The following is a 27953-nucleotide window of genomic DNA, read 5'->3' as shown; positions in this document are numbered from 1 at the left end:
TTTTCTCACCTATATAAATCACACACGCTGCATAACTAAATTTCCATTACATGTACTAGCTATGCTGTTAAAACTCTCTCCGAATAAAAAAAATGTGTGTATTCACAATTAATATTTAATCTTCGCCTCTTCCACATTTATGCATCTCCTCATACTTATTTTCTTTCAGATGTAAGAGTATTACATATACTATCCGAGCTTTTCAAGGTGCCTTCGCATTTTTTTCTTTTACCATCATTCATTTACACATCTAGAAGAATTTTGGAAAAACTAACAATATGTTATATTTTATTTGAGGCTTTACATTCGAAAATTCGCAACTTAATTTTCTTAATTAATTAAACCCAGGTAACATTTGACATTAATTTTTATGTACTTAAAACACCGTTTTTGTGTTGAACAAAACCTTTTCCTTGAAATAAATATATGATTTTGAAAAGAAAAGAGTTATTGAATAGTAAGGGGTTAAAATACATATAAAAATATTTTTTCAATATATATTCTAAAAAATGAAAAAGTCTAATTTGTACTCTTTCGCTTTTTCTAATAAATATGTACTCAGTCGCAGTCCAGACATGCAGCTCTTTTCGCAGCCGGTAGCTCACTGAATAAGGTGTATTCGCAAACAACCGAAAACTCCCCCCTAAGATGTTAATGTACCTAAATCTGAAAAACATGTGTTTTATTCGGCGAATCCACTTATGACACGATAAAACTGATCCCGCATACTTTAAAGATGAGCTACCTACGGTGATCAAAGCATACGCGCATTCCACATTCATACGTGCAAGTGAAAAAAGATATTGTTATACAGACGCGACGCTCATATAAGGCTGACTGCTTTATCGTTACAATAGATAAACAAGCGCTATTTGGAGTGCCAGATAATTATCTGATTACAATGATTGCGATTCGGATAACTGATCACCGTGTTACGCACGAGACGCGTTTCAAGTATTCAGTCGATAGTACTTGAGATTTTGGGTCCAATTACAAAATTACCAAGTGAGTTTCCTGTATTTGACTGTTCCTCTTTCCTATTTTGTGGGGTAAGTAGGTACTGGCCCTCAGTGGCGTGTATTTCATATAGGCACATAAACAGTGCCTACCCTAATGAAATGGAAAAAAATGAAAACTGTAATAATAATAATACGATAAAAGAACTATTAGTTTTCTTGGTTATTTCTCCGCGACGAAACACGCATTATAAGATTATGACACAAGTTTTTTTTTAAACATGTTTTGCCTACCCGGATTAAAAACTGTGCACGCCACTGCTGGCTCTAACATTTCATATCTAAAGAGCGCAAATTCAAAAATATCACGTGACATATATGACAACCTCGCACTTCCACTTTTGCTACGAGTGTACAATTAGCACAGAAACAAAAATGTATATTCTTTAAATTTTATACTGACATTTCTTGGTGGAACTATATTTTATATAAAAAAATAATACTGGTCTGATGATGTCGGAAACGACAAAACCCGATCACTGTTCGAATAAAATAAAAGTAGAAAAAAACTATATAGCCGTAGGATAAATTCAGTTCTTAGCTCACGATTTACCTTTGTAACGGCTTTCTTCTTCACATATTTCAAAATCACTTAGCTCTATCATTTACTTCCATTTTAAAACCTTTTTTACTTTAAAATAGTCAGTGGCGTACGTTTCATTAACTCACATAAATAGTGCCTACCGTATGTAATTTTAATACGACTCTCTATATTTTAATCTGATTAACATTTCGTTTAGTCTACTAGTAATCGTATTCATATATCCACGTATTCATATTCCATATATCCACTTGTTTCGATGCATTCAACATCATTATCAAACACCGTGTTGGTTTGGTAATGATATCGAATGCTTCGAAACACGTGGCACAATAGATTGTAAGAAATATTGATATTTACTATTATTATATTTAGTTGTTCCGCCTCCGTAGTGTAATGGTCAGCACGCTCGGCTACCGTGCTGGAGGTCCCAGGTTCGATTCCCAGGGGGATAAATATTAGTGATTTTTTCGCTCTAATATTAATTCAATATTACCCTGGACTGGTACCTAAAGCGGAGGGCTGATCACCCTTTATTCATGTTTTAACGACCAAGAACACTGCAGTGCCCTATGCACCATCGGGCTGCGGATAAGGATTTGAAGAAGGAAAAGATTGATGTTTACTAAGTAAAATTTTAATTGAAAATATAAAAACGGGCTGATGCTCGGAACTCAAAGTGTTAATCTAGTACTCGGTGAGTATTTGACGAAATATTTCAGTTGGTTTTGATATCTTCAACACGTGTGGCGAAAAACAAAACAAATGTTTCGAAGCGTGTGAAAACACATCTCTGTGCTACATGAATCTGAAGATTTTATACGCAGGCGCAGATGGCATTAACATATAAAAATAATTAATGTAGTTTTCACGTGTTCCAGAACGACTCATTCATTTCTACGGAGATATTATAAAAATTAAATTAAAATTACGAAGGTTAAATACATGATTACAAAATTGAATTAGAATGTTATTTTTTGACATCTCAACATAGATGAAGAGGAATATGGAAGTCTGGGCATTTACGGGGCTTACGACCCGACCTTGCGTCATGGGCTGGTTTAAATGATCACTTTACACACGTGTAACAATTTAGATACTTAAACCGGCCAATGAAAAGTCGTAAGCCTTGTCCAGACTTCTTTATTCGTACCTCAAATAGATTGGGTTAGGTTAGGTGGTCCCGTGGTTAGTGTATCCGACTCTCAAGTCAGAGTTTGTCCGTTCGAACCCACTCTACCACAATTTGATACCTATTTCGAATAATGAGCCGCTTAGGCTCACAGAAATAGTATGAAATTGAAATATTTGTGTTGATAATAAAAAAAATATTTCTCTTTATTTAAAATAATAAAGTAATAGTAATTAAATTTTCGTCATTAAATTTCGTTTTAAAGTGAGCCACCAAATTCAGTAAAGAATTTCTTATGTAGGTACCACGAAGTCTTAATCCATTGAGCAATTATAAAACAATGTACCAGTAATAAATATTACATACGTGTTGTAAAATGATCACAAAATAATAATTTATTCCATATACAAGTTTTTCATCATTTACCATTTATATAAGTATTTCTTTAAAAGTAAAATAATTTTTAATGTCACACCGAAATTTTAAAATATTGATGTTGAAAAAATTACTTATTTTTTGTCACGCAGTAGTGACTATATTATACATATCAACATGACTATATATATTTTTTTAGATTTGAATGTCTAAAAAAGCTTCTTCGTCTCACCAATAGATGTCACTAGTGAAAATCCTAGTGATTCTTGTACAATGTTTCAAAATTAGATCATATATATATATATATATATATATATATATATATATATATATATATATATATATATATATATATATATATATATATATATATATATATATATATATATATATATATATATATATATATATATATATATATATATATATATATATATATATATATATATATATATATATATATATATATATATATATATATATATATATATATATATATATATATATATATATATATATATATATATATAAAACTTCCAAGAATTCGAAGTGTGGTCGTCAATCATGGGTGGAATTGCTGAATGTTACACGTGTGTAAAGTGATCACCTCGATCAGCATTGACGGTCGTAAATGCCAAGACTTTCATATTCTTCTTCATCTACATATGTTGAGATGTCAAAAAAATGTATTACACATATTTTGTAGAACATATCACTTCAGGACTTTCGATGTGTTTTATTTTGATATATTTGAAGGCAATAAGCACTATGAAAAAGAGTTAATTAATGAAGCATTATGCAAGTTTGAATCCCACACAGAAACCATTTTTTATGTGTGCCAATGCAATAAAATTCACAAGCATTTTGTTTGTAACATCTTTTTACTCGTAAGTCAGTAAGTATTCACATACCCACATACATATTTACGTATGAATATCATATATCGTCACTCTTTTCAACAGCGTCATATATAATAAAAATCGTCAATTTTCAGTTGTGCATGTTTTTGGAATGCCCAGAAAATGTTCTATATCTCAGCAAAAGCGGCATATTTTTAACTTAATATTTTCCCGCTACAGAGCACAAAGTGTAGTTTTTGCATTTTGAAGAAAAGGAAATCTTTAATAATTTTTTCAAATATACTTAATATTTTTCAAATGGAAAAAACCTTCAGGTTTTACCTAAAATGATCTGTTGCACAGTGAAAAGTTCAATAAGCGGCTTGATATTTATTTTTAATGCATTTTTTTTAACTTTAAAAACGATTTCCTGAACAATCAAGTTTTTTGATATATGACGTTGTTGAAAGGAGTGAGCGATGTGACACGACCACCTACTCCAAGAAAGATAATATTGTGAACGTTGCACAACTTGTATTTATTTTTATCATAATGTAAAAATAATAAATTTTTCATGGAGATAGCTCAAATTACACAATATGCCACTATTCCCTTAGCAATAAATATTAAACGATGTGTTTGTAAATTATCATACAAAACATACAAACATACAAAACAAAATATACATACCCGTATACTTATGTGTATTATTTGAAAGACTAATCTTTAAATGTACTATGTAAAACTCGGAATATTAATATTGATTTCATTGTGGTAATATTTAACCATTTATAATTTAAGTTTAACTTGATAAAAAATATAACTATTATCTACTTAAAATCTTATTTTTTGACATCTCATCAAAGATGAAGAAGAATATGGAAGTCTGGGCATTTACGGGGCTGACGACCGTCATAGGCTGGTTTAAGTTATCACTTTACACACGTGTAACACTCACCAATTCTACCCATTATTGACAACCACACTACTCAAATTCTTGGAAGTTCTATATATATATATATATATATATATATATATATATATATATATATATATATATATATATATATATATATATATATATATATATATATATATATATATATATATATATATATATATATATATATATATATATATATATATATATATATATATATATATATATATATATATATATATATATATATATATAAATATATATATATATAAATATATATGAACCAATTTTAGAAACCTTGTTCTTGAATCACTAGAACTTCACTAGAGACATCTATTGTGACACGTTTTTCGATGTATTTCACGGCATTTTGAATCACCGTATACTTGTTTGAAAACGACGCGGAATGCATCAAAACACGTTTTACAATAGATTTTAATAAAAAGTAATATTTACTTGTCGAAAATTTTATCAAAAATATTGATATTAACATGGTATTACATTAACATTAATTGATATTAAGCCTTTAATACCCAAAAATTGTAATAAATGAAATAAAAATGTTTCCTCAAACAAGTTCTGTCACTCTTTTATTGTGAGAGACCGTATTATTTTGAGAGGTAATAAGCCCTGTAAACACCCAAACTTGCATATTCTTCTTCAACCATGTTCAGATGTCAAAAAAATTTATTTCTTTAATGATCACTTAGCTAGACGATGACAAGTCGTGAGCTAAAAATTCCCAAAGTGTTAAATTCCTTGTTTTAAAACACAATAAAACAGATCGTAAAATCCTGGTGAATAAAATGCAAATTGAGGTTAACCGTTTTTGTGCATATGTCCGCGTTAAATTACCCGTGAAGGCATTAATTCTGGTAGATGCTTTTAGGAAACATTAATTTATGGAAATCTGCAATTGTTTCAGCTGGATCCTTGTAATTCCAAGGTTCTGAATTAATGTTAGTGTGTTGGTGTACTTTTTGATTGCCACTATCTATCTCAGTGGTTCTTAACCGGTGCTCTGCGGAGCACTGGTGCTCCGCGAACTTGTTGCAAGTGCTCCGCGAAATAATGAACACCAAAATTTTGTGTTGGCTCATTTACTGTGCGATTTGTGTTCCAAATATAATGGCTAGATGGCAGCACCCTTGCAAAGTAAAGTTGTGTATTATTTGGAGAAATAAAATTAGTTTGTTTTTATCCACTCACATTTTTATTAAAAACCAACAAGTTTCGGGAACAACCTGTTGCCTTTATAAGGGTTTTTTATGACTAAACATTCATGCATACATATGTATGTGTCATAAAACATACCCTGAAGAAGGCAACAGGTTGTTGCCGAAACTAGTTGATTTTTAATAAAAATGTGAGTGGATCAAAAAACAAAGTTTTTTTTCTTCAAATAATATATTACAATGATCCACAAAGTCAATGCTTTAAATATTCAAAATCTAAAGATGTGTGCGCTCACCTCAGAACAGCGGTCAAGATATCTTAGATTCTATATCATAATACTTGAAACAATTGAAAATATCATGAGAGTTGTGTGTAGAAATTTATACAGACGGTGGTCCATTAACGGTAGGTTCATTTTAATGATTTATTACCATTGATTAGTGAACCTTGGCTTAGCAATTTGGATAAAGAAATTAAAGTAGCTCTTTCAAATATTAGACCTAATATCGCTGAAATTTGTAAAGGCCGACAAGTTCGGGTGTCACATGAAATAATTTTCGCCGCAAAAAGTTTCATTGGAGTATTTATGCTTTTATTTTTTTTAATCTACGCAATTTTTAATTTGTGTGTAAAAAAAAATGATTTTTGTATGTTTTTTGGATCTTTAGTTTTGGTGTACCGCGAATTTTCGTTATGATCAAAAGTGCACCCTGACTTCAAAAAGGTTCAGAACCACTGATCGATCTATTCACATTTACACATGTTACTGTGATTGATGTATGTATATAAGGCAATAAAAATTAAAACTAGAGTGTATTTTTTAATAATTAAACATTATTTATTACTTTTTTACTGCACCAAGATTTATATTGATTCTTTTGATGTTTCCAAAAAAATAAACCTACTGAGTACAGAATTTATCGCGGTCCAGTTAATTTCAAGTGTTAATTATACTACTCTGTACGTCTGTAAAACAATTATATACATTGTTAGGAGCAAAAACTGTACAAAAAACAGAATGTTCTCGACTGAACATCGTTCTTCGATGAATTTTTGTATTATTTTAAGATAAAAATTTAATAAATAATTTCATATTTACCCATGGAAAATCACGTAAACTTTAAAAATCAGATGGGGTGGTCTTACCTGAAAGGAAAAAAAACAATAAATATTAAACATATATGCCAATTTCATTACAAAGTAGTATAATAATAATAATAAAACCCTTATCCGCACCCCAATGGTGCATAGGGCATATATATATATATATATATAATGATGAAACCCTTATCCGCACCCCAATGGTGCATAGGGCACTGCGTCATATAAACGCAGTGTTATCTTGATCGTTTACACATGAATGAAAGGTGATCAGCCCTCCGCTTCAGGTACCAGTCCAGTGTAATATTGAATAAATATGACAGTGAAAAAATCACTTATATTTATTTTACCCCCCTTGGGAATCGAACCCGGGACCTCCAAAACGGTAGCCGAGCGTGCTGACCATTACACTACGGAGGCGGACAAAAATATATATATAAATATATATATAAAAACATATATATATATATATATATATATATATATATATATATATATATATATATATATATATATATGTATATATATATATATATATATGTATATATATATATATTTATATATATATGTGTATATAAATATAATTATATGTATAATAATGTAATTAAGCATAGCATAGCAAAGTATATACATATGTACGAATATATTTTTTATAAATATATGAATGACAGTGCTATATAAAAGAGATTTTAAGCCTTCCAAACATCAAAAATGAGGCAAGATATTTAGCATAGAAAAACGATATATGAATTAGCTTCCTAATAATAAATAATTGGTATTTTTATCGCAGGTTATCGACTAATAAACTTATATAATACGCTACTTGACCTCCCACTCTCTCCTCCAATATGTAAATCTGTACAGTTATACATTTTTCATATTATTCACGATCACATATTATTCATAAACACATATACAACCAATCTATATTAACATACATTTATTTTGTAGGTGCGTCGGAGAGCGGGTTAGTTTGGAAGAAAATTTGGATTGAAGATTTATCATTAAATAAATGAACAGAGTATGTAAATGTTTCAAGTTATCTTCTTATACAAGAGACACGTTCACATTTTAATAGCTTTATTGTATTACCAACAAACAGAAGCCTTTTTGACAGTATTGTTTTGAATATATGTTTCAGAGGTTGTCAATTATGTTAGGAAATTTCCCTACATATATTATACCGCTCACTCTTTTCAAGAACGTCATAAATCAAAAAACTTGATTTTTCAGGAGAACGTTTTTAAAGTTTAAAAATGTAACACAATGTATTAAAATAAATATCAAGCCACTTATTGAACTTTTTACTGTGCAACAAATCTTTTTAGGTAAAACCTGAATGTTTTTTCTCCATTTGAAAAATATTTAGTATATTTAAAAAAATAAGTAAACCATACCTTTTCTTCAAAATGCAAAAACAACATTTTCTGCCCTGTAGCGAGTAAATATTAAGTTAAAAATATGCTGCTTTTGCTGGGATATCGTACATTTTCTGGGTATTCTGAAAATATGCACGACTGAAAATTTTCGATTTTTGAATTATGACGTTCTTGAAAGGAGTGGGCGATATATTTACTAACTCAAATAAAATCTTTTACCCTGCTATCCACACCCAATGCAGCCTTTTTTTCTATCGTTAATTTCGCGAAAGCACGGTGATCCATCCTTCGCTCTAGGTACCCATACAGGGTGATAAATTAAATCAATACCAAAAGTGAAAAATCATTTATACTTATTTGTCTTCCCTGGGAATCTCTTAAAATCTTAAATCTCTTAAATTACCCACCAACACTTTATCGTAGTAGTCTACGAACCATATTAATTTTATATACATTTCTTTTATTCTAAAATAATCACATAAAATCAAAAATAAAAATGATTTTGGTTTTCAAATATATTACAATATACTGACTTAAAAACTTTGTTGATGTTAATATTCATTTGTTCAAAGTCTTAATTAATTAATCTAATTATTAATTCTCCACAAGTTATTCACCGATTGCTTTGAAAATTTGACACGATGTTGCATTTGAAAATTCGCTTTAAAATCTTTCTTTTCCATTTAACCAGAGTGGTGCACAGCAACGTGTGGCCGAGTACAATAAAATAGAAAAATAATCAATTCAGAGTATACAATGTGTACACACATACACACGTCATAAATTATTTGTCATAAACATAATATTATATGGTATGTTGTATACGAGTATGCAATATATATCTACTGGTAATCTTGAATTTTTTTTTCTTCTAAAAGATTTAAGTTTTAAAAATAAAATTAATAAAATAATTAACAGTGACCTCGTGTTTATAACCCATGTCTAATATGATTTATTCCAGTCTTGTCCAAATTCTGGCGCGCCCGCGTACTGCTCAACACGACACACCTTTAAGGCGACGTTCACACTCGATGCTTCGGCAACGTAGTGTTGCCATGTCGGCTGCCAGCCACCGGCAACTGGCAACCGGCAACCCGCTGGCGATCTTCAACGCCGATAAAGGCAACCGTCGCTTTACGCCGGGGTTCCGATCCGGGAGAAACACAAGCGTAAAAAAATCGAAGTAAAATGAACACAAATATAATGGACGATATAAGATAGGGGCCCGTATTAAAATTTTTAAAAAAATCTAACGTGTTCATTTATTACAAAACATATATATAAAATAAATTGTAAAGGTATTTGTTCGCCTCCTGGGTTCAATTCCCAGGGGGGAGGGTAAAATAAATAAGTGATTTTTTCACTCTAATATTTATTAAATATAACCCTGGCCTGGTACGTGAAGCGGAGGACTAATCAACTTTCCTTCGTGTGTTAATGATCAAGATAACACTGCGTTTATATGATGCAGTGCCCTATGCACCATCGAGTGCAGATGAGGATTTGAAGAATAAGGTATTTAACAAATAAAGATTTAATTCGTTTACAAAATAAATAATCTCTTGATATTATTGAGGATTTTTATTGAAGAAGTGTCTTCCCATAATTTTTATCTCATCCTCTTTTTCTTCGTTTTTTTTCAATTGAGTGTGATAAGTGTGATAAGTTTTTTAATTGAGTCCTTCATAAATTCTTCTAATTCTTGATTTGATAGTGGTTGGTCATGCACGTTTGACGGGTCAGGCACATCTGAGGTTGTTATATCTTGGAATCTGCATTCGCAGGTAAGCCTGGTCTACCTCTTGTACGGTAATATAATCAAACAATGTGTAAAAATATTTCTGCAATTAGAATCGCGGCACTTTGGTGTTGGCCGAACCAGTGAAGCCCACGGCCGCCACAAACCGGCGTAGTTGTGAATCGGCGTAAATCGAACCGGCGCAAAACGACAGTTACCTGTACTTTGTAGCAACGCGCCTACTCCACACCTGCCCAGAGCCAATATTTGAATTGGCAACGCGTAATTAGCTTCAACATATTAATATTTGCTCCGTAAACTGAGCGCGCGCCAATTAAAAATCGTATGGGTTAAAAAAATCAATGAAACGTTCTTCGTGTTTTGTATTCGTATGTCTCAACGAAACTAAATTATGTTTACTGCATATGTAGATAAAAATGTAAATCTTTGTTCAAATTCTTAAATCTTCTAATGTTATTCACCGATTACATTGAGGTTTTTTACATAATCATGCGTTTGAATTGAGTTTTTATCTACCTTTATAATTAAAAATATAAATGTTAGTTTTTTTTATTTTTTTTATTTTTTTTATTTTTTTGTTTTTTTAATTCGAGATAATCCAGATTTTGTGAACAAGTATTTGGACACACTCAAAATGTTGTAAATGTTAGTTTGTTCAAAATCTTAAGTCTTAAGTGATCCACCAATTGCTTTGAATTTTTGGCACTACTTTAGAAGGGAATACGTGCGTTTTTATATGGACGTGGCCAGGTTTTTTAAACCTATGTTTTAACCGCAATGGCAGCGCCATCTGTTGATCGTAATCGTCTTACTAAATGGCTACACACGTTATACTACACATTGCTTATATCGGAGAGAGTGCTTCTAAAAGGTGCTAAAATAATATGTACCTACCCACAAGCATTGTGAAATGGAACATATTACGAAATGTGTCCTTTCTATTTTATTTATTTTACATTTAACCAGACTGAGTCAAAGCAAAGCGTGGCCGAGTACAGCTTTAAGTAGTTAGACATAAAAAAGTAACAATAATTTTATTACGTAATAAAATTCTACAAAATGAAGTAAAATTCAGTAAATAAAGTGAAGCATTTTTCTATCTAAAAGGAGACTAATTCAATATTATGTTGAGAATTGAGTTACAAATCTTTAATTGTACGCTTTGCATGTTGTAATGTTTGCTAATAGAGCAATCATAGTAACATCCAATCATTACAAACCGATAATTAACTCTCCCATATATCGCTTACTCCTTTCAACAACGTCATATATCAAAAATCGTCAATTTTCTGTTGTGCATGTTTTCGAAATGCCCAGAAAATATACTATATCCCAGCAAAAGCGGCATATTTTTTACTTTATATTTACCCGCTACAGGGCAGAAAGTGTTGTTATTGCATTTAGAAGAAAAGGCATTGTTTAATAATTTGTTTAAATATACTTAATATTTTTCAAATGGAGAAAAAACATTCAGGTTTTACCGAAGAAGATCTGTTGCACAGTAAAAAATTCAATAAGTGGCTTGATATTTATTTTTAATACATTTTATTATATTTTCAAACTTTAAAAACGATCTCCTGAAAAATCTAGTTTTTTTTTATATATGACGTTGTTGAAAGGAGTGAGCGATATTTATCCATGCAAACTTCTCTCATTAATCAATTTAGCTCTCCATACTTAAGGCTTAGTTGTAATTTAGATGTTAGGACCCGGATTTAAAAGAAAGTTTTTTGCATTATGTTAAATAAGAATATAATACGTAAATAATGCCTTCATTCACTATTTCTATGACGGCTTGATTTTTAAGTCACTGGAATTTTTGAGATACTCAAAGTTTGTGTAATAATTATTATTAAAAGACAATTTATATTGCGATTTTTCGTTAAAATAAATAAATATGCACGCTTCAGCAAAAATTAACATACATCATACGAACATATTTTTTTAAATAGTCATTTTACTTACGAGTACTTAAAGCTATACATATACGACGTTTAATGTATTAAAGAATGGTTAGATGTTATATTTGGTCAGCACTTCAATATGGAGTTGAATCGCGGACCCTCAAGATCAACGCTATGAACGGGTAGAGGCATTCGAAATGTATTTAATGTCAACGTTCAACGCTATGCATCAAATGGATCGATACGTTCAACAACGTGAATGTGCTCCAAAGACCAAGAGTAGAAAGACAGATGCTGAATGATTTCAAAGTCCGGAAGGTGTCTTAGAGGAGAGAAGTACAAACTATTGCGCCCAATCATAAAAGGCAAAATAGAAGGTAGACGAGATGTGGGCAGAAAACAGATCTCTTGGATCCGGAATATACGAGATCGGATGGTGATCAGAACTATCTAAACGCTGTTTAGAGCTGCCCAAGACGGGGAAAATCTCTCTCAAGTGATACGAGTAGTCAACGTCGAGGGGCCCTACATGGCACACAAAGAAGAAAGATATATATAAAAGTATATATATATATATATATATATATATATATATATATATATATATATATATATGTATATGTATTATATATATATATATATATATATATATATATATATATATGTATATGTATTTACATATATATATATATATATATATATATATATATATATATATATATATATATACATATTTATATATGTATAAATATATATATATATATATATATATATATATATATATATATATATGTATTTGTGTGTGTATATATATATACATATATAAATTTATTATTATCGTTTGTATCTTATTACATACGCTAGCCTTTCCGTTTAGACTTAGTACATTATATTATGTATCACGCTAACCGGAAATTTGTTTTTGAATGAAACAAAAGATAAGTATTTTTCGCGAATAAAGAGGACCCATTCATTAGTCAATCTATCAAAATTGACCTTAAAACTTCACCTTTTTATCTGCAAAACAACTTTTAGCTCTTACTGAAAGTGTATAGGAACCTAAATGGATAATTTTAATACCTACGCATATAATTTGTCATAATTATTATTTAAATCGATTTCTAGTTCAATATTCAGGTTAATGAACCTATCCGGTCTATCCTCATGTACTCACTAAACTACTAAAAAATAATTTTAAAAAATGTATAAATTCTGACTTTGATGCTAAAATATTGAAAGAATCATTTCCTTATGAATAATACACTTTCTATTAGAAAAGTATGAAACTTTACTATATTTCTTTGAAACCCTAATCCACGATCATATGGTCCCCTACAACTTAATTCTACTCCTCATGCCTTCTCTGCTTTCGACAATTTACAGTATCATCAATATACAATACTGTAATCATTTAAAAGTCGAAATAAGCGTATCGATAAATTTAAGAACGGTGTGACGAGATGGTTGGAACACCTGGAACGAATGAGTGAGGAAAGAATGGTAAAACAAATTTACGAGGCGAATGTAGTTGGAAGACCGAGAAAAACTTGGCATGATCAGGTATGTCGAATACTTGAAAGCGCCAGGAGTCGAAATAATCGGCGGGTATGTGTGAGGAGATGGATGAATGTGGAGAGACGAAGAATGTTTGCAAAGACAGAATGGTGTGGCGTTCTATTCTCTCTGCTTATCCCTTGGGGGAAGCGGCGTGATGGTTAGTTAGTGAGATTAAAAAATAAAATAAAAAACCTCTTTACAAACGTACCGAGGAAGCTGAAACTGGCACTAGGTACAGGTTATCAATAATAGGTAGAATTGATGAATGTTACACGTGTGTAAAGTTATCACTTAAACCAGTCTATAACGGTCGTCAGCCCCGTAAATGCCCAGACTACCATATTCTTCTTCATCTTTGATGAGATGTCAAAAAATAATATGAAAAATAACTACTATAATTGGAAATAATCCAGATTTGTGAACAAGTATTTGGACACACTCAAAATCTCCTTTATTCACTCGTATTCCTAACATTTATTTCGAGTAAATTTATTTATAAAATAAAATATAAGTATGCAATATTTCTATCTTGATTCAATGAATGCCAAAGTGCTAAGCAGTATAATGTCTATTGAAAGCACTTCACTGATGGAGTATGAAAACTTAATTGAAAAGAGAAAAAACTGTGAATAGACGAATGTAGGTCGGCGCCTTATAAAATCCGTTCGGTCAACGCGTCTCGGAACGTCGACAAAGGCTAGGTTGAACTAGGAAATAATAATAAATTAATAATTATTACTGGTGCATTTTTCCTCCCACACCATTTCACGTTCATAATAGTAACGTACCCCACCCACTGAGGTACAGACTGGCCACTGAGTACTAGTGATGCGCATCACCAACTAATTACAAGGTTCAATCGTTGATAACCGGTCATGCCGGTACCTGTGGAAGAGCTTAATTCGATAATATCAATTAATATCTCCCTTGGCATGATCAAGTATTTCAAATACTTGAGAGTTTTATTATTTATTGATTCGGCATTAAATTTATGGAATGACATGTTGATTATTTTTTTAAAGTATAATACTTATTGAGAAAAAACTGTGGATGAAAACAACTGTTGTTTTCGAAACTAGTCGTGTGTGGTGAAATAAAACTCAATAAGTAGTATTATACCAGTGTTTGATTTTGTTTAATAATTGAAAGTTGTCAGGTCAGTAGTCGGAATAATTTGCGATTAACGTTATCTTCACTACATAGTTAAATGCTAACTTTCGTATGGAATCGCAATCCAAGTACTGATATAAATGACACTATAATTCCAACAGGAATATTTGGTACCAATCCATGGTACAGTAAAATTGAAATCTGAATTGATCGAAAACTGAATTCCGGATCTCACGCATGTAGATAAACATCATCAATCGTAACCACTACTCTACGAAGGCGGACAATGAACAATGAATATAAATTGAATGACTGTAATAACTGTCAAAGATTATTATGTTTAAAAATATGAATAATTCGTTCGTCATGACCGATCATTCGCTTCACTATCAGGCACTGGCCTCGGGGGCCATTTAACTATCCAATAATTCGGGAAGACTAATCAAGATGAAGATTCTGTGACGTATGTCCTTGTACGATGCTTCAGAATCATTTTTAACGGGCAAAAAGTTAAAACACGTGTAGCTTAATGTTGTTAAAAAATAGTTCTATATAATATGAAGCATGCGTGAACAGTGTGTGAATACGGCGCTCAAAAAACAAACAATTATAAATATTGATGGTAAAAAAGAGTTACTTACGCTGCGAGTGTTTTTGCCTAGAATTTTCACTCATGAATTACATGAAATTATAGTAACTTTAAACATAAAGAGTAAATCCACTCACGAGTAGGCATAGGCTATGAAACTTGAATTATGCACCATTGTTGTGCGGGTAAGGGTTTGAAGAGACATATATACAATTCATTTTATGCTCACCATTATACTCACTCAAGAGATGAAATATTTGAGTTTAGAATAAGAGTTATTCCTCAGTTCAATGGTTTATAGGTCGCAAAGGACCGAAGACAATAACCTTATTAGTAATTGGATGACATATATAATCTTTTGTTGCTTTTTAAAGTCAAATAAAATAATAAATCAGTTCCGTTTAAAAAAATTAACTGATTTTTTTTCGTGCATAACACATAAATAATTTGCACTATTTGATTAAATTTTATGTTTAAAGCGTTTTATTTTTATAGTAGTGATTTAAAAAATTCAAATCATATATTGTTTTGCCGGGATACAACACCAAGCTACCTGATTATATTGATTTTTTGGGTATAGGTTTTTTCATATTTTTTATCTACTTCTTAAACGTTTTCAAAACGCTTTTTTTTTTCAAACAAATTTTGTTTTTAAACAATAAAGAACAATAATTTTAAACCCCCAAAAAACTATTTGAATTATTTATTTTATTCAAACAAAATAAACCGTTTTTACCTTCATCCCTGTTGGTTATAGTGACATTTTCGCGTTCAAGACAACGCAAAGTTCTGCCTCGTTACTTTTAATATTATGCACAAAAAATACCCGAACAAAAGCATTTTAATTTGCAAATGGCAGTCAGCCATGAAATGTCAGATAAAGGCGGGAACCGCATTCTAATTTCGAACTCCAGCTGTGCAAACAGGACTGATTTTCATTCCATAGATAATATTGTGAATTTCCGCGGGAAAAATTATAGTCGACAATCATAGATGCGATGTGAAATCATACAGATTCAATGCCAAGAATAAGATAAAACGGTTTATTTTTACGCTGACTTGAGTTTGCTCTTGCCGACTGTCAGAAAATTGTTTATTGTTTTATTTTTTAAATAGAAAATAAGTATTTTAATGGAAGTTAATTGTTACGGACGGATCGCACACCCCGTACGGCGGCCCTGAAAAAGAATTCCAGGCGCCTGGCGGCGAGCGAAACGGTCGCCCGTCGGAATGCGACCCGAAGAAGGGCCTCTATGGATTCTACCGATTTCTCATGTATTTACAGAATGTATTAGATGTAAGAAAGAATAAGACAATGTTAATATTAAATGCGCCTAGATGTTAAGTTGTATAAATAGATTACTGATAAAATAAACTTGTAAATTGTAATGTAATAACGAACTGTTGGAACGGCACCGGTACGGTATGAAAGTGTAGCCCGTCCGGTGCCCATTAGAGAGAGACAGAGATATGGCTGTCTCTCTCCCCCGGCCGCTGATTGGCTGTACTTTCCCACTGTCGGGCGGTACGCGATCACGGCCGGGTATATAGAGGGCGCATTTTTTGGTAATAAACCAGTTCTGGTGTGACTGTTGAAACCTGTGTTTCATTTCTCCGCTCCCGCTCCTTGGACGACTCGCCGCGCCGCCAGCCTGGACCGCTTCGCCTCATTATACCGATTCACGGACCAGTTTCGGAAAGCCCTTATCAGGGCTATTGAGGTTGACTTGTCGGTTCAGTGCCCGCTCTTCCCGGCTCATACATCCATTCACCTCCGTCCGTATCCAGCTTACTCGGTAACTCGGTACGGCGGGGCCGTCTGGAACGTCACCCCTTACAACGGTGGCATAGTTGGGAGATTCCGAAGAAGGCCAGGCGTGTACATTTTTGAGAGTCATCGCACGTAACCCACGCCGGTTACATTTTGGTCCTTCGAGCCGGATCCTTCAACGCAGTCTCCAGCTACGATGCCTGCATCCCTGAGGTCGGGACGCAACGTCGCCATGGAGCCCGAAGAGCAGCGCCGTGAGGAGGATCGGGACTCTGTCAGTTCAGTCCGGACTGATACGAGTAGCGACTTGCGCCGCCAGATGGCGGAGCTAGCCGCCAGCAACGAGAGGCAGTTCCAGCAACTCCGTGAGCTGTTGTCGAAGTGCACAGCAGCTAACGTAAGCTCCCCAGGGGGGGAGGTTATCGCGGGTGTCGAACAATCCACCCACCTACGAACGCGGCAGGACGACGCCGCCAATCAGCCCAGAACGGGATTCAGGACATCGGCCGCAGCTCTACCGGTTCCGGTGTTGGATCCGGAACCTACGCGATTCGCTGGGGAATCGCGGGACGAACTGACCGGCCACAGAGGAGAAGCGCCCGGGGGACATGGCCCGGCGCCTACTGGCAACGCGGAGCCGAGGCGTATGGAAACCTCTGGCTTGCGTTGGCGCGCACCGGACGAACGCGATCGCTACCCGGTACGCGAATGGGTCGACGGAGCTCGACCGGACGAACGGCACCGCAGAGATGATGGAAGAGCAATCTACGCGGAGCCCTCACCCCGAGGCGGGGACTACTTTCGATGGTCGGGGCAGCCGCCGGAGTTGCCCAAGTTCAGCGGAGACCCGAGGGAATGGCGCCGCTTCAACGCGGCATATCTCCAATCTACTGAGAGATGGGGGATAGGGGACGCTGACAACATCGGAAGATTGGCGCGCGCACTGGAAGGGCGTGCGCGTCACATGGTAGCAGGCCTGCTACTGTATCCGCGCAACGTGTCGGAAATATTGCGGACGCTGGAGGACGCCTTCGGCAGCCCGACACTCATCATCGCGCAGATACTGGAAGACGCCCGGAGGATGCCGAGTCTCGCCGACCACCCCGCGGATGAAGCAGTCGTGGATTTTGCGGTTTCGATACGCAACGTCATCACCACCGTGGACGGGATGGACGCTTGCTATCTCGACAACCCGCAGCTGCTAGCGGAGATGGTTGCCAAGATGCCGACGCAACTCCGGTGGGATTGGTTCCGCGATCGCCGCCGCGAGACGAGGAGCAGTATCTACGATCTCGCCGCTTGGCTTGACGAGATCACCGCCGGCATCACGCGCCACGGAGGTCTGTTCAGAATGGTGGCGAGGAACAGAGACAAGGAGCGCGCGGGTCAGCGCGACAAGTGCGCCGAGCCCGCCCGCCGCGAGAACGCTCGACGCGTCGAGCCAAGGAGTCACGTGTTTGCGACGCGCGACACGACGAGTGACAAGGAATGCGTATTTTGTAAGGCCAGCGGGCATAACTTACGCCGATGCAAACGGTTCGAGAAGAAGACCGTGGACGACCGCTGGGAATTTGTGCGGCTGTCCAAACTGTGTTTCCAGTGTTTGGAATCAGGGCACAGGGTGCCCGAGTGTGAAGCAAGAAAGTGTGAAATCTGCCGGAGACACCACAATAGAATCCTGCACTACCGCACGGATGGTGCCGCGGAAGCCGTGAAAAGTGAGGAAGTTGTGGACAATGCGCAGGTGCTGTGGACAAATGACTGTGAGGTCCCGGTCACATTCAAAGTGCTGCCGGTTACTTTGAAGGGACCGCGGGGGACCGCAAAAGTGTTCGCCTTGTTGGACGAGGCTGCGTCTGTGACCCTCCTCGAGGAGGGTGTCGCCCGCGCGATAGGTGCTACGGGGATAGCAAGGAATCTGACGATAAAAGGTGCGACTGGACAAAGCAACACACACAGGTCGCAGCGTGTAACGGTGACCTTGATAAGTGATCACAACGGGGAATTCGAGATCGGGGCGAGGACCATCAAGGACTTGGACCTTGTACACAAAAGTGGCGCGCCCGCGCGGACTGGAGCTCGCGTCATCAGACCGCAGATGCTGATCGGCCTCGATAACGCGTCTCTCATGTTCCCGATCGACACTCCAGTGCTTCGGGAGGATGGTCAGCTGACCATAGTGACCACACTGGGGCCAGTAACGTACGGGGGTACCGTACACCCCAACTTCAATCTGCCAAACAACCGGGTCGAGCAAGGGTTGGACGAGCTATTGAAGAGAAACTTCGCCGTGGAGTCATTGGGCGTCTCCACCGCCGAAAGGAATCGCGCAACCGATAAGCGCGCATTGGAACTCTTGAAGAATACTACAAGACAGCTCCCGTCAGGCCAATGGGAGACCGGGCTATTATGGGCTCGGGACGGAGACGTACTGCCGTGCAATCGCCAGGCAGCCTTGAACAGGCTTCACTCTCTAGAAAGGAAGCTAGGACGTGACGCGGCATTGGCAGCGGCTTACAAGGCCAAGATAAGTGAATATATTGGAAAAGGATATGCTGTGAAGCTCGACCCCGCAGAAGAGAATGTGCACCACCCGAGGGAGTGGTATTTACCTCACTTCGCTGTGAGTAACCCGAACAAGCCGGGTAAGATAAGAGTGGTATTTGACGCTGCCGCCCAGCACCGGGGGACGTCATTGAATGACCACTTACTGACAGGACCAGACCTCCTGTCCTCGCTGTTGGGGAACCTCCTTCGATTCAGGGAAGGGGCCGTGGCGGTAGCCGCAGACATCAAGGAGATGTTTCTGCGAATTAGGATCAATGAAGCTGACCAGCCATCGCAAAGGTTCCTGTGGCGAACGAATAGCCGGGATGAACCCGAAACGTACATGTTGACATCGATGATGTTCGGCGCGAAATGCTCGCCCAGTAGTGCCCAGTTTGTCCGCGACAAGGTCGCCCAAACGTACGCACACGAATTTCCGGCCGCCGCGGCGGCCATACAAGGACGAATGTATATGGATGACTATTTGGATGCGACCGACAGCGAAGAAGCGGCCGCATCCCTCATACATGGCCTGAGGCAGGTGCTCCTAAGGGGAGGCTTTGAGCTCACGAGGTGGGCGTCTAATAAGCCAGGAGTCCTGAAAGGCATTGCGGAAATGGAAAAGGCGGAAAATGCCATCAGAATAGGAGAAGCAAATACAACGGAAAGAGTCCTGGGTTTAATGTGGAACCCCAGGAGCGACACGTTTCTCTTCGAATATGGGACCGAGATGGCCTCGATCCCCGAGAACCCCACCAAGCGCCAAATGCTGAGCGCGACGATGAGTATTTTTGACCCGGTCGGCTTTATTACGTGCCTCACCGTGCGGTCAAAAATTATCCTACAGGCCGTCTGGCGATCAAAGACGGGCTGGGATGAGACGCTGTTGCCGGAGCACTCTGAGAGATGGTCAGAGTGGCGCCGGCTGATGGAGAACAACGAATGCAGAATACCAAGATGTGTGCTACAGTCTAAAGGGCGACTCGTGACGCTGCACATCTTCTGCGACGCATCTGAACAGGCTTGTTGTGCGATAGCCTACTTTGTGAACGCCGGCGACGCGGCGTTCGTGATGGCCAAATCGAAAGTGGCCCCCCTGAAGCCGCTCTCCATACCGCGCCTAGAGCTACAGGCGGCACTGATGGCGGCACGGATGGCTGCCACCATCAAAAGGGAGAGTCAGGCGAGGATAGTAAGAACGATCTACTGGACGGACTCCAGCACGGTGCTGTGTTGGATACGCAATGATCCTTTGAAATATGCAACGTTCGTGGCCAATCGATTGGGAGAGATCGATGAGTTGACCACGCGTGAAGAATGGAAATGGGTCCCCACAAAGGAAAACCCGGCGGACATTGGAACCCGCGACAAGGGGACCCCTGACCTCTCAAGAGACGGACTGTGGTTTGGGGGCCCGCGTTTCTTGAGGGAGGAAGAGACAGAATGGCCCACAGAGAAAGTTGGGCGAACGAGACCAAGCGCAGAAGCGCTCGAAGAAAAACCGGTTCGACAGTTTGTCGGACACACAAGGAACGAGGAGGCCCTCCCGCAGGTGGAGCGGTTCTCCTCCTGGACCCGGCTGGTGCGCACGACCGCCTGGGTACTACGATTCATCTCCAGATGCCGGCGGCACTCGGTCACAGGACAACCCGGAGGGGGGTTTGAGTTGCGCGCCGCGGAGATGCAGGACGCTGAAAACATGTGGATTAGGAGGTCACAAGAAAGCTCATTTCAAGACGAGCTGCAAATGCTGCGGGAGGGAAAGGGAAGCCCGCCCGGAAGCCGTCTGTACGCCGCGACGCCGTACTTGGACAGCAATGGAATAATACGAATGGGTACACGCCTTAAGGCCGCGTCCGAATTCGCGGCAGGCCTCACTGCCCCACCCGTCCTCGACGGAGCATGCCGATATGTGCGGCTATTGATTGAACATGTCCACAAGAAAGGTGGACATCCAGGAACAGAAAGAACTGTAGCAGACCTACGAACGAAGTATCATATCCTGCGGCTGAGGGACGCCGCTAAGAAAATATCACGGGAATGTCAGACATGTGAGACAGCTCGGAGCAGACCAAGGATCCCACTGATGGGACAGTTGCCCGCATCCCGGCTTGCGTACGGCGCACCGCCCTTTGCGCACTGCGGAGTAGATTTCTTCGGGCCGATAGCCGTGACTGTCGGCCGAAGACGGGAAAAACGTTATGGCGTTCTTTTTACGTGTATGGTTACACGCGCCATCCACCTAGAACTCGCGTCCTCACTGCAAGCGGACTCCACGATAATGGCAGTGAGGCGGATGATTTCCCGGAGAGGGTGCCCCATCGCCCTGTACTCCGACAACGGGACCAATTTCCACGGCGCCGACAAAGAGATGCGCGACGCCGTGACGGAACTACGGAAGGATGGAAAATTGTTGGCGGAGCTGACAATTCGGAACATAAGATGGGAATACATACCGCCATCTTCCCCACACATGGGTGGGGCATGGGAGAGGCTCGTTAGGTCGGTAAAACGAGCTCTCAAGGCGACTTTAAACGAACAGGCTCCGAAGGAGGAGACCCTGAAAACGATACTGGCCGAGGCAGAGTATTCAGTTAACAACCGTCCACTTACACAGGTGACTCTGCAGCCCGAGGAAGCTATACCCCTCACCCCGAACCACCTGCTCATCGGAACCGCTAATGCGCACCCCACGCTGGCGCATTACGACGAAGACGACGAAGGAGCCTGCCTTCGCAAACAGTGGCGGATCGCCCAGAGATCCGCGGATATGTTCTGGCGGCGCTGGCTGCGGGAATATCTCCCAACGTTGGCCCAACGGAAGAAATGGCGCGATCCCGCGCCTCCGATCCAGAAGGACGACATGGTCGTAATTGTCGACCCGAACCTGCCGAGGAACTGTTGGCCGCGGGGAATAGTGACCCGAGCCGACCAAGCAGCAGACGGCCAAGTACGAGTCGTGGAGGTAAAGACCCCTAGGGGGGTCTACACCAGGCCGGCCGCAAAGATCGCGGTAATAAGAAGAGAAGGCGCGCGACCCGTCCCCGAGAATTCAGGTGCAGACTAGCTGCACGGGGGGAGTGTTACGGACGGATCGCACACCCCGTACGGCGGCCCTGAAAAAGAATTCCAGGCGCCTGGCGGCGAGCGAAACGGTCGCCCGTCGGAATGCGACCCGAAGAAGGGCCTCTATGGATTCTACCGATTTCTCATGTATTTACAGAATGTATTAGATGTAAGAAAGAATAAGACAATGTTAATATTAAATGCGCCTAGATGTTAAGTTGTATAAATAGATTACTGATAAAATAAACTTGTAAATTGTAATGTAATAACGAACTGTTGGAACGGCACCGGTACGGTATGAAAGTGTAGCCCGTCCGGTGCCCATTAGAGAGAGACAGAGATATGGCTGTCTCTCTCCCCCGGCCGCTGATTGGCTGTACTTTCCCACTGTCGGGCGGTACGCGATCACGGCCGGGTATATAGAGGGCGCATTTTTTGGTAATAAACCAGTTCTGGTGTGACTGTTGAAACCTGTGTTTCATTTCTCCGCTCCCGCTCCTTGGACGACTCGCCGCGCCGCCAGCCTGGACCGCTTCGCCTCATTATACCGATTCACGGACCAGTTTCGGAAAGCCCTTATCAGGGCTATTGAGGTTGACTTGTCGGTTCAGTGCCCGCTCTTCCCGGCTCATACATCCATTCACCTCCGTCCGTATCCAGCTTACTCGGTAACTCGGTACGGCGGGGCCGTCTGGAACGTCACCCCTTACAACGGTGGCATAGTTGGGAGATTCCGAAGAAGGCCAGGCGTGTACATTTTTGAGAGTCATCGCACGTAACCCACGCCGGTTACATTAATATAATTCTTCATATTTATTACCCAACAACTGCTTCGTTATATACGAATTCAATAAAAATAATTGATATACAAAGATATTATATTTAAATTTAAATTAATTGATACACATACTTACGTATCAATATTGTATTTCATTTATATTAAATACATATCTCGATGAAAACAACTTAATTTAGTCGTTGAACGTTGAAACGACAGTATAACGATTTAAAATTTATCCAGCGCTCAGTCTGGACCATTGGTCTACTAATAACCGAAACGAAGCGACATCAAACATAGTTAACGATCACTAATGCTTTACTTTAAGCGCTATACTCATACATTGACTAACTTGAAGGTTGAGAAAGCTAAATTTTGTCAAACATATAGTTAAAATAGCCAAAATTATATTTAAATTCAGATTTTTACTGTAACTATAAAATCGTAATTGTGTCAATATGTGTTATATTTTTACTCGTAAACTTAAATTATATTGCGTAATTATTTATACGTATATCCAAATGCTGGACGATGCACGCCACCCAGTCTAGGCATCTAGAAACTGCTGAAATGCGAATGCTTAGATGGTCAGCTGGAGTGTCCCTTAGAGACAAAATAAAGAGTTCACGAATTCGTGGAAGCCTGAGTACAATAGACATCAATAGTAAGGTAGAGAAAAGGCAATTTAGATGGTATAAGAACATAGAACGCAGAGAACATGAACATATTATGAACTAGTCAATCGCCATGGATCTTTCTCGAAAGACATCAAGAGGAAGACCAAAAAACTCATGGATACTACAGATAGATAACACGATTCGAAGGCATGGCCTAGGTAACGTTTCCATGACAGAATAACCTACATCCTGAGGATAAGGAGAGCTGACCTCAACAGTCTACAAAGACGATTAGTTAGGATAGAGCCAGGAAGAAGAAGAAGAGCTATTTATACGTACATAACTTATTGTGTGATTGTTAAAATGTAAAAACATAAAATACATTTACAAATACTTTATAATAGTAAATTATAAAGCGCCATTAAGATGAGTTTTTACGCACATTTTCCGCACATTTTACGCACATTTTCCGTATTTGCAAGTGTACATTGGTTAGCAAATTCAAAATTTGGTAATGATAAAGCGTTAACGAAAATTAATATTGACGAGACGTCAGTTGGGCCTTGGTGAAGACAAACAACTTCTCACGACGCTCCCATACTCCCTCCACTTAATGTGTTGACATCTTAGTGATGATAGATTATAAGAGGAAGTCTTGGATAAATAAACAGGAAAAATACCTCCGCCATACTTCAAAAATTAACTGTATTTAAAAATATAATACTAAATACACATATTTAACATTTTTTGACACCTCAGCACAGATGAAGAAAAATATGGAAGTCTGGACATTTACAGAGCTTACGATCTGTCATAGGGTGGTTAAGTGATCACTTTACACACGTGGAACATTCACGAATTCTACCCATGATTGACAACAACACTGATCAATATCGTGAAACAAGTAACTGCCAGCTATGTTAAAATGAGAAAAAAATCAATAATAAATACTGAGTGGAGATAATCCAGATTTATGAACAAGTATTTGGAAAAACTCAAAAAAAATATTTGTGAACGAGATTTTTAAAAAAGTATTTCATCCACTTGAAAGTATTCAGGTAATGTGGAGATACATAAATGTGAAAGAGGCGAAGAATTTTTGCAAAGACAGTGGTGTTGTATTCTATTCTCTCTCCTACCCCTGCGGCGATGCAGCATGATGGTGATTTAGCTATTATTTTTTGACATCTCATCAAAGATGAAGAAGAATATGGAAGTCTGGGCATTTACGGGGCTGACGACCGTCATAGGCTGGTTTAAGTGATTACTTTACACACGTGTAACATTCGCCAATTCTACCCATTATTGACAACCAAACTACTCAAATTAATTACTGTAATTGGAGATAATCTAGATTTTGTGAACAAGTATTTGGAAACACTCAAAATGTTGTGATTTAGCTAGTTAGACAACATGCATTTTAATAACCTCTTTTTTAAATCCAATAGTTCACATTGGTACTACGGATAAAGACGCCTCCATTTTTTATCGCGTTCAAAATTCTTCATACATAATTCAGCAACAACAAAAAATCTCGAATGAAGAACGCTCTTGATTCAAGATGATGAATTAAACAAACAGAGCAAAAGTCTTATTCAAATATATGCTAACGTTCTCAGCATACTAAGGCGTAGTGTTACTCACTGAACTGCCATACAGTCACTAAACAGGACTGATAATACATACAGTAAAACTTCGATATGACGGACCTCAATTTTGCCATAGTAACGATTTTCAAGAGAAAAACCGCTTTTAGATTTATTTTTTCTCAAAAACCGATACACAAATATTGTTTTCACATATTTAAATTTTGACATATCGCTCACTCCTTTCAAGAACGTCATACATCAAAAAATTAATTTTTCAGGAGAACGTTTTTTAAGTTTAAAAATATAATACAATGTATTAAAAATAAATATAAAGCAACTTACTGAATTTTTTACTGTGCAACAGTTCTTTTTAAGAAAAACCTGAAGGTTTTACCACCATTTGAAAAATATTTAGTTTATCTAAAAAATAATTTAACAATACCTTTTCTTGCAAAAACAACACTTTCTGCCCTGTAGCGGGTAAATATTTAGTTAAAAATATGCCTCTTTTGCTGGGATATAGTACATTTTCTGGGCATTCCAAATGCATGGACAACTGAAAATTGACGATTTTTGATTTATTGAAAGGAGTGAGCGATATTACAAAATGTTGCATGGTTATTTTGTGTCTCGGGCGATGCGGATACTTTATCGGGTTGATGGTGTGTAAACTTAATCGTTGTTTTTTTGTTCTAGATTTCAAGTGACTCTGAAATCTACCTACGGTTATGCAAAACCGCTTATCTTGGCCCTACTTAGGATTCAACTTAATACTTTTTTATTTAGTCATTTAGTCTTTACCTACTAGTGAGTTGATTGACTCTGTTTAAAGTTACTTCAATTTCATGTTATTCATGAGGAAAAATTCTAGGTAAAAACGCTCGTAGTTGGGTAGACACTCTACTAGGAAACATAAGCGCAGGTTCGATTTCCGGGGAGGGGAAGGGGGTGAAAATAAATATTTGTGAATTTACACTCTAATATTTATTTAATATTACCCTGGACTGGTCCCCGAGACGCAGGAGTGATCGCAAGGCGAAAATTTAGACAGAATGACAAAGAATTACGATCGTATCAATTTGAGTAGCGAATATTGATCAAGGAAATTATAACATGTCGCTCACTCCTTTCAAGAACGTCATTAATCAAAAAACTTGATTTTTCAGGAGAATGTTTTTAAAGTTTAAAAATATAACACAATGTATTAAAAATAAATATCAAGCAACTTATTGAACTTTTTACTGTGCAACAGATCTTTTTAGGTAAAACCTGAAGGTTTTTTCTCCATGTGAAAAATATTTAATATATTTCAAAAAATAATTAAACAATCCCCTTTTCTTCAAAATGCAAAAACAACATTTGCTGCTCTGTAGCGGGTAAATATTAAGTTTAAAATATTCCTCTTTTGCTGGGATATAGTACAATTTCTGGGCATTTGGAAAACATGCACAACTGAAAATTGTCGATTTTTGATTTATGACGTTCTTGAAAGGAGTGAGCGATGTGTCAAATTTTTACACTTTGTGGGAAAGTCCTAAATATTAATTGATGATATGTTTTGGATAAACCAGGACATATTTATTTAATAATTACAATACTAATGCATAATATGTGTACATTGGCGAGCTTTTATACTGTAAAAATATATCTTCCAACCATCCAAAATTAGACTTTTGAACTTGGTCAAAATCAAAACATACAATTAGACATTAAAATAAAGAACCCCATTTTGGATAAAATGCAGCGTTTGTTTACCCTCAAATACATACATATATGAACACACTTTTAACATATTTTAATAAATACGTAACCTTGTTCCTTATTTAGAAAATATGAAAACACGAATAAGACAAATAAATAAGCTCCATTTGTGACAAATCTCGATTTTTATAAGATATTGAATCCATTTTATATTATGTATTGTTGTGTCTTTTGTATCTTTTTTAGGGATCATCCTTATTATATTATTTTGAGAAATACAAATACTTTTTTTTTATCCACTCACATTTTTACTAACAACCAACTAGTTTCGGCAACAACGTGTTGCCCTCTTCAGGGTTTTAGTCATAAATTAAACTCTGAAGAGGGACACAGGTTGTTGGCGAAACTAGTTGGTTGTTAATAAAAATGTGAGTGGATCAAAAAACAAAGTATTTTACTTCTCAAA

General features: G+C 37.5%; 2 protein-coding genes across 4 annotated transcripts in view; one reads left to right on the top strand and one right to left on the bottom strand.

Annotated features, from left to right (window-relative positions):
• Atf3 (Activating transcription factor 3) overlaps window positions 1–27953 on the bottom strand; it is a 112259-nt gene that overhangs the window by 50944 nt on the left and 33362 nt on the right. The gene's annotated exons all lie outside the window — the stretch shown is intronic.
• Window positions 17386–22803, top strand: LOC148310526 (uncharacterized). The gene is made up of 2 exons (XM_088258323.1): window positions 17386–17586; window positions 18694–22803. The coding sequence occupies exons 1-2, from the start codon at window positions 17386–17388 to the stop codon at window positions 22801–22803; spliced, it is 4311 nt and encodes a 1436-aa protein (XP_088114449.1).

This window comes from Brachycentrus maculatus, unplaced genomic scaffold (assembly GCF_059751285.1).
Source record: "Brachycentrus maculatus isolate JH-2025_06_01 unplaced genomic scaffold, ASM5975128v1 h1tg000092l, whole genome shotgun sequence".
Classification (NCBI taxonomy): Eukaryota; Metazoa; Arthropoda; class Insecta; order Trichoptera; family Brachycentridae; genus Brachycentrus; species Brachycentrus maculatus.
The sequence above is the reverse complement of the archived record's forward strand: the minus strand, read 5'-3'. Positions and strand labels throughout refer to the sequence as shown.

What these genes read in the sequence shown, in the direction of transcription:
- LOC148310526 (XM_088258323.1), top strand. Translation starts at nt 17,386, where the DNA reads ATGCCTGCATCCCTGAGGTCGGGACGCAACGTCGCCATGGAGCCCGAA. An exon ending in CGAAGTGCACAGCAGCTAAC is followed by an intron (nt 17,587 to 18,693) that starts GTAAGCTCCCCA and finishes GTATTTTGTAAG; the next exon opens with GCCAGCGGGCATAACTTACG.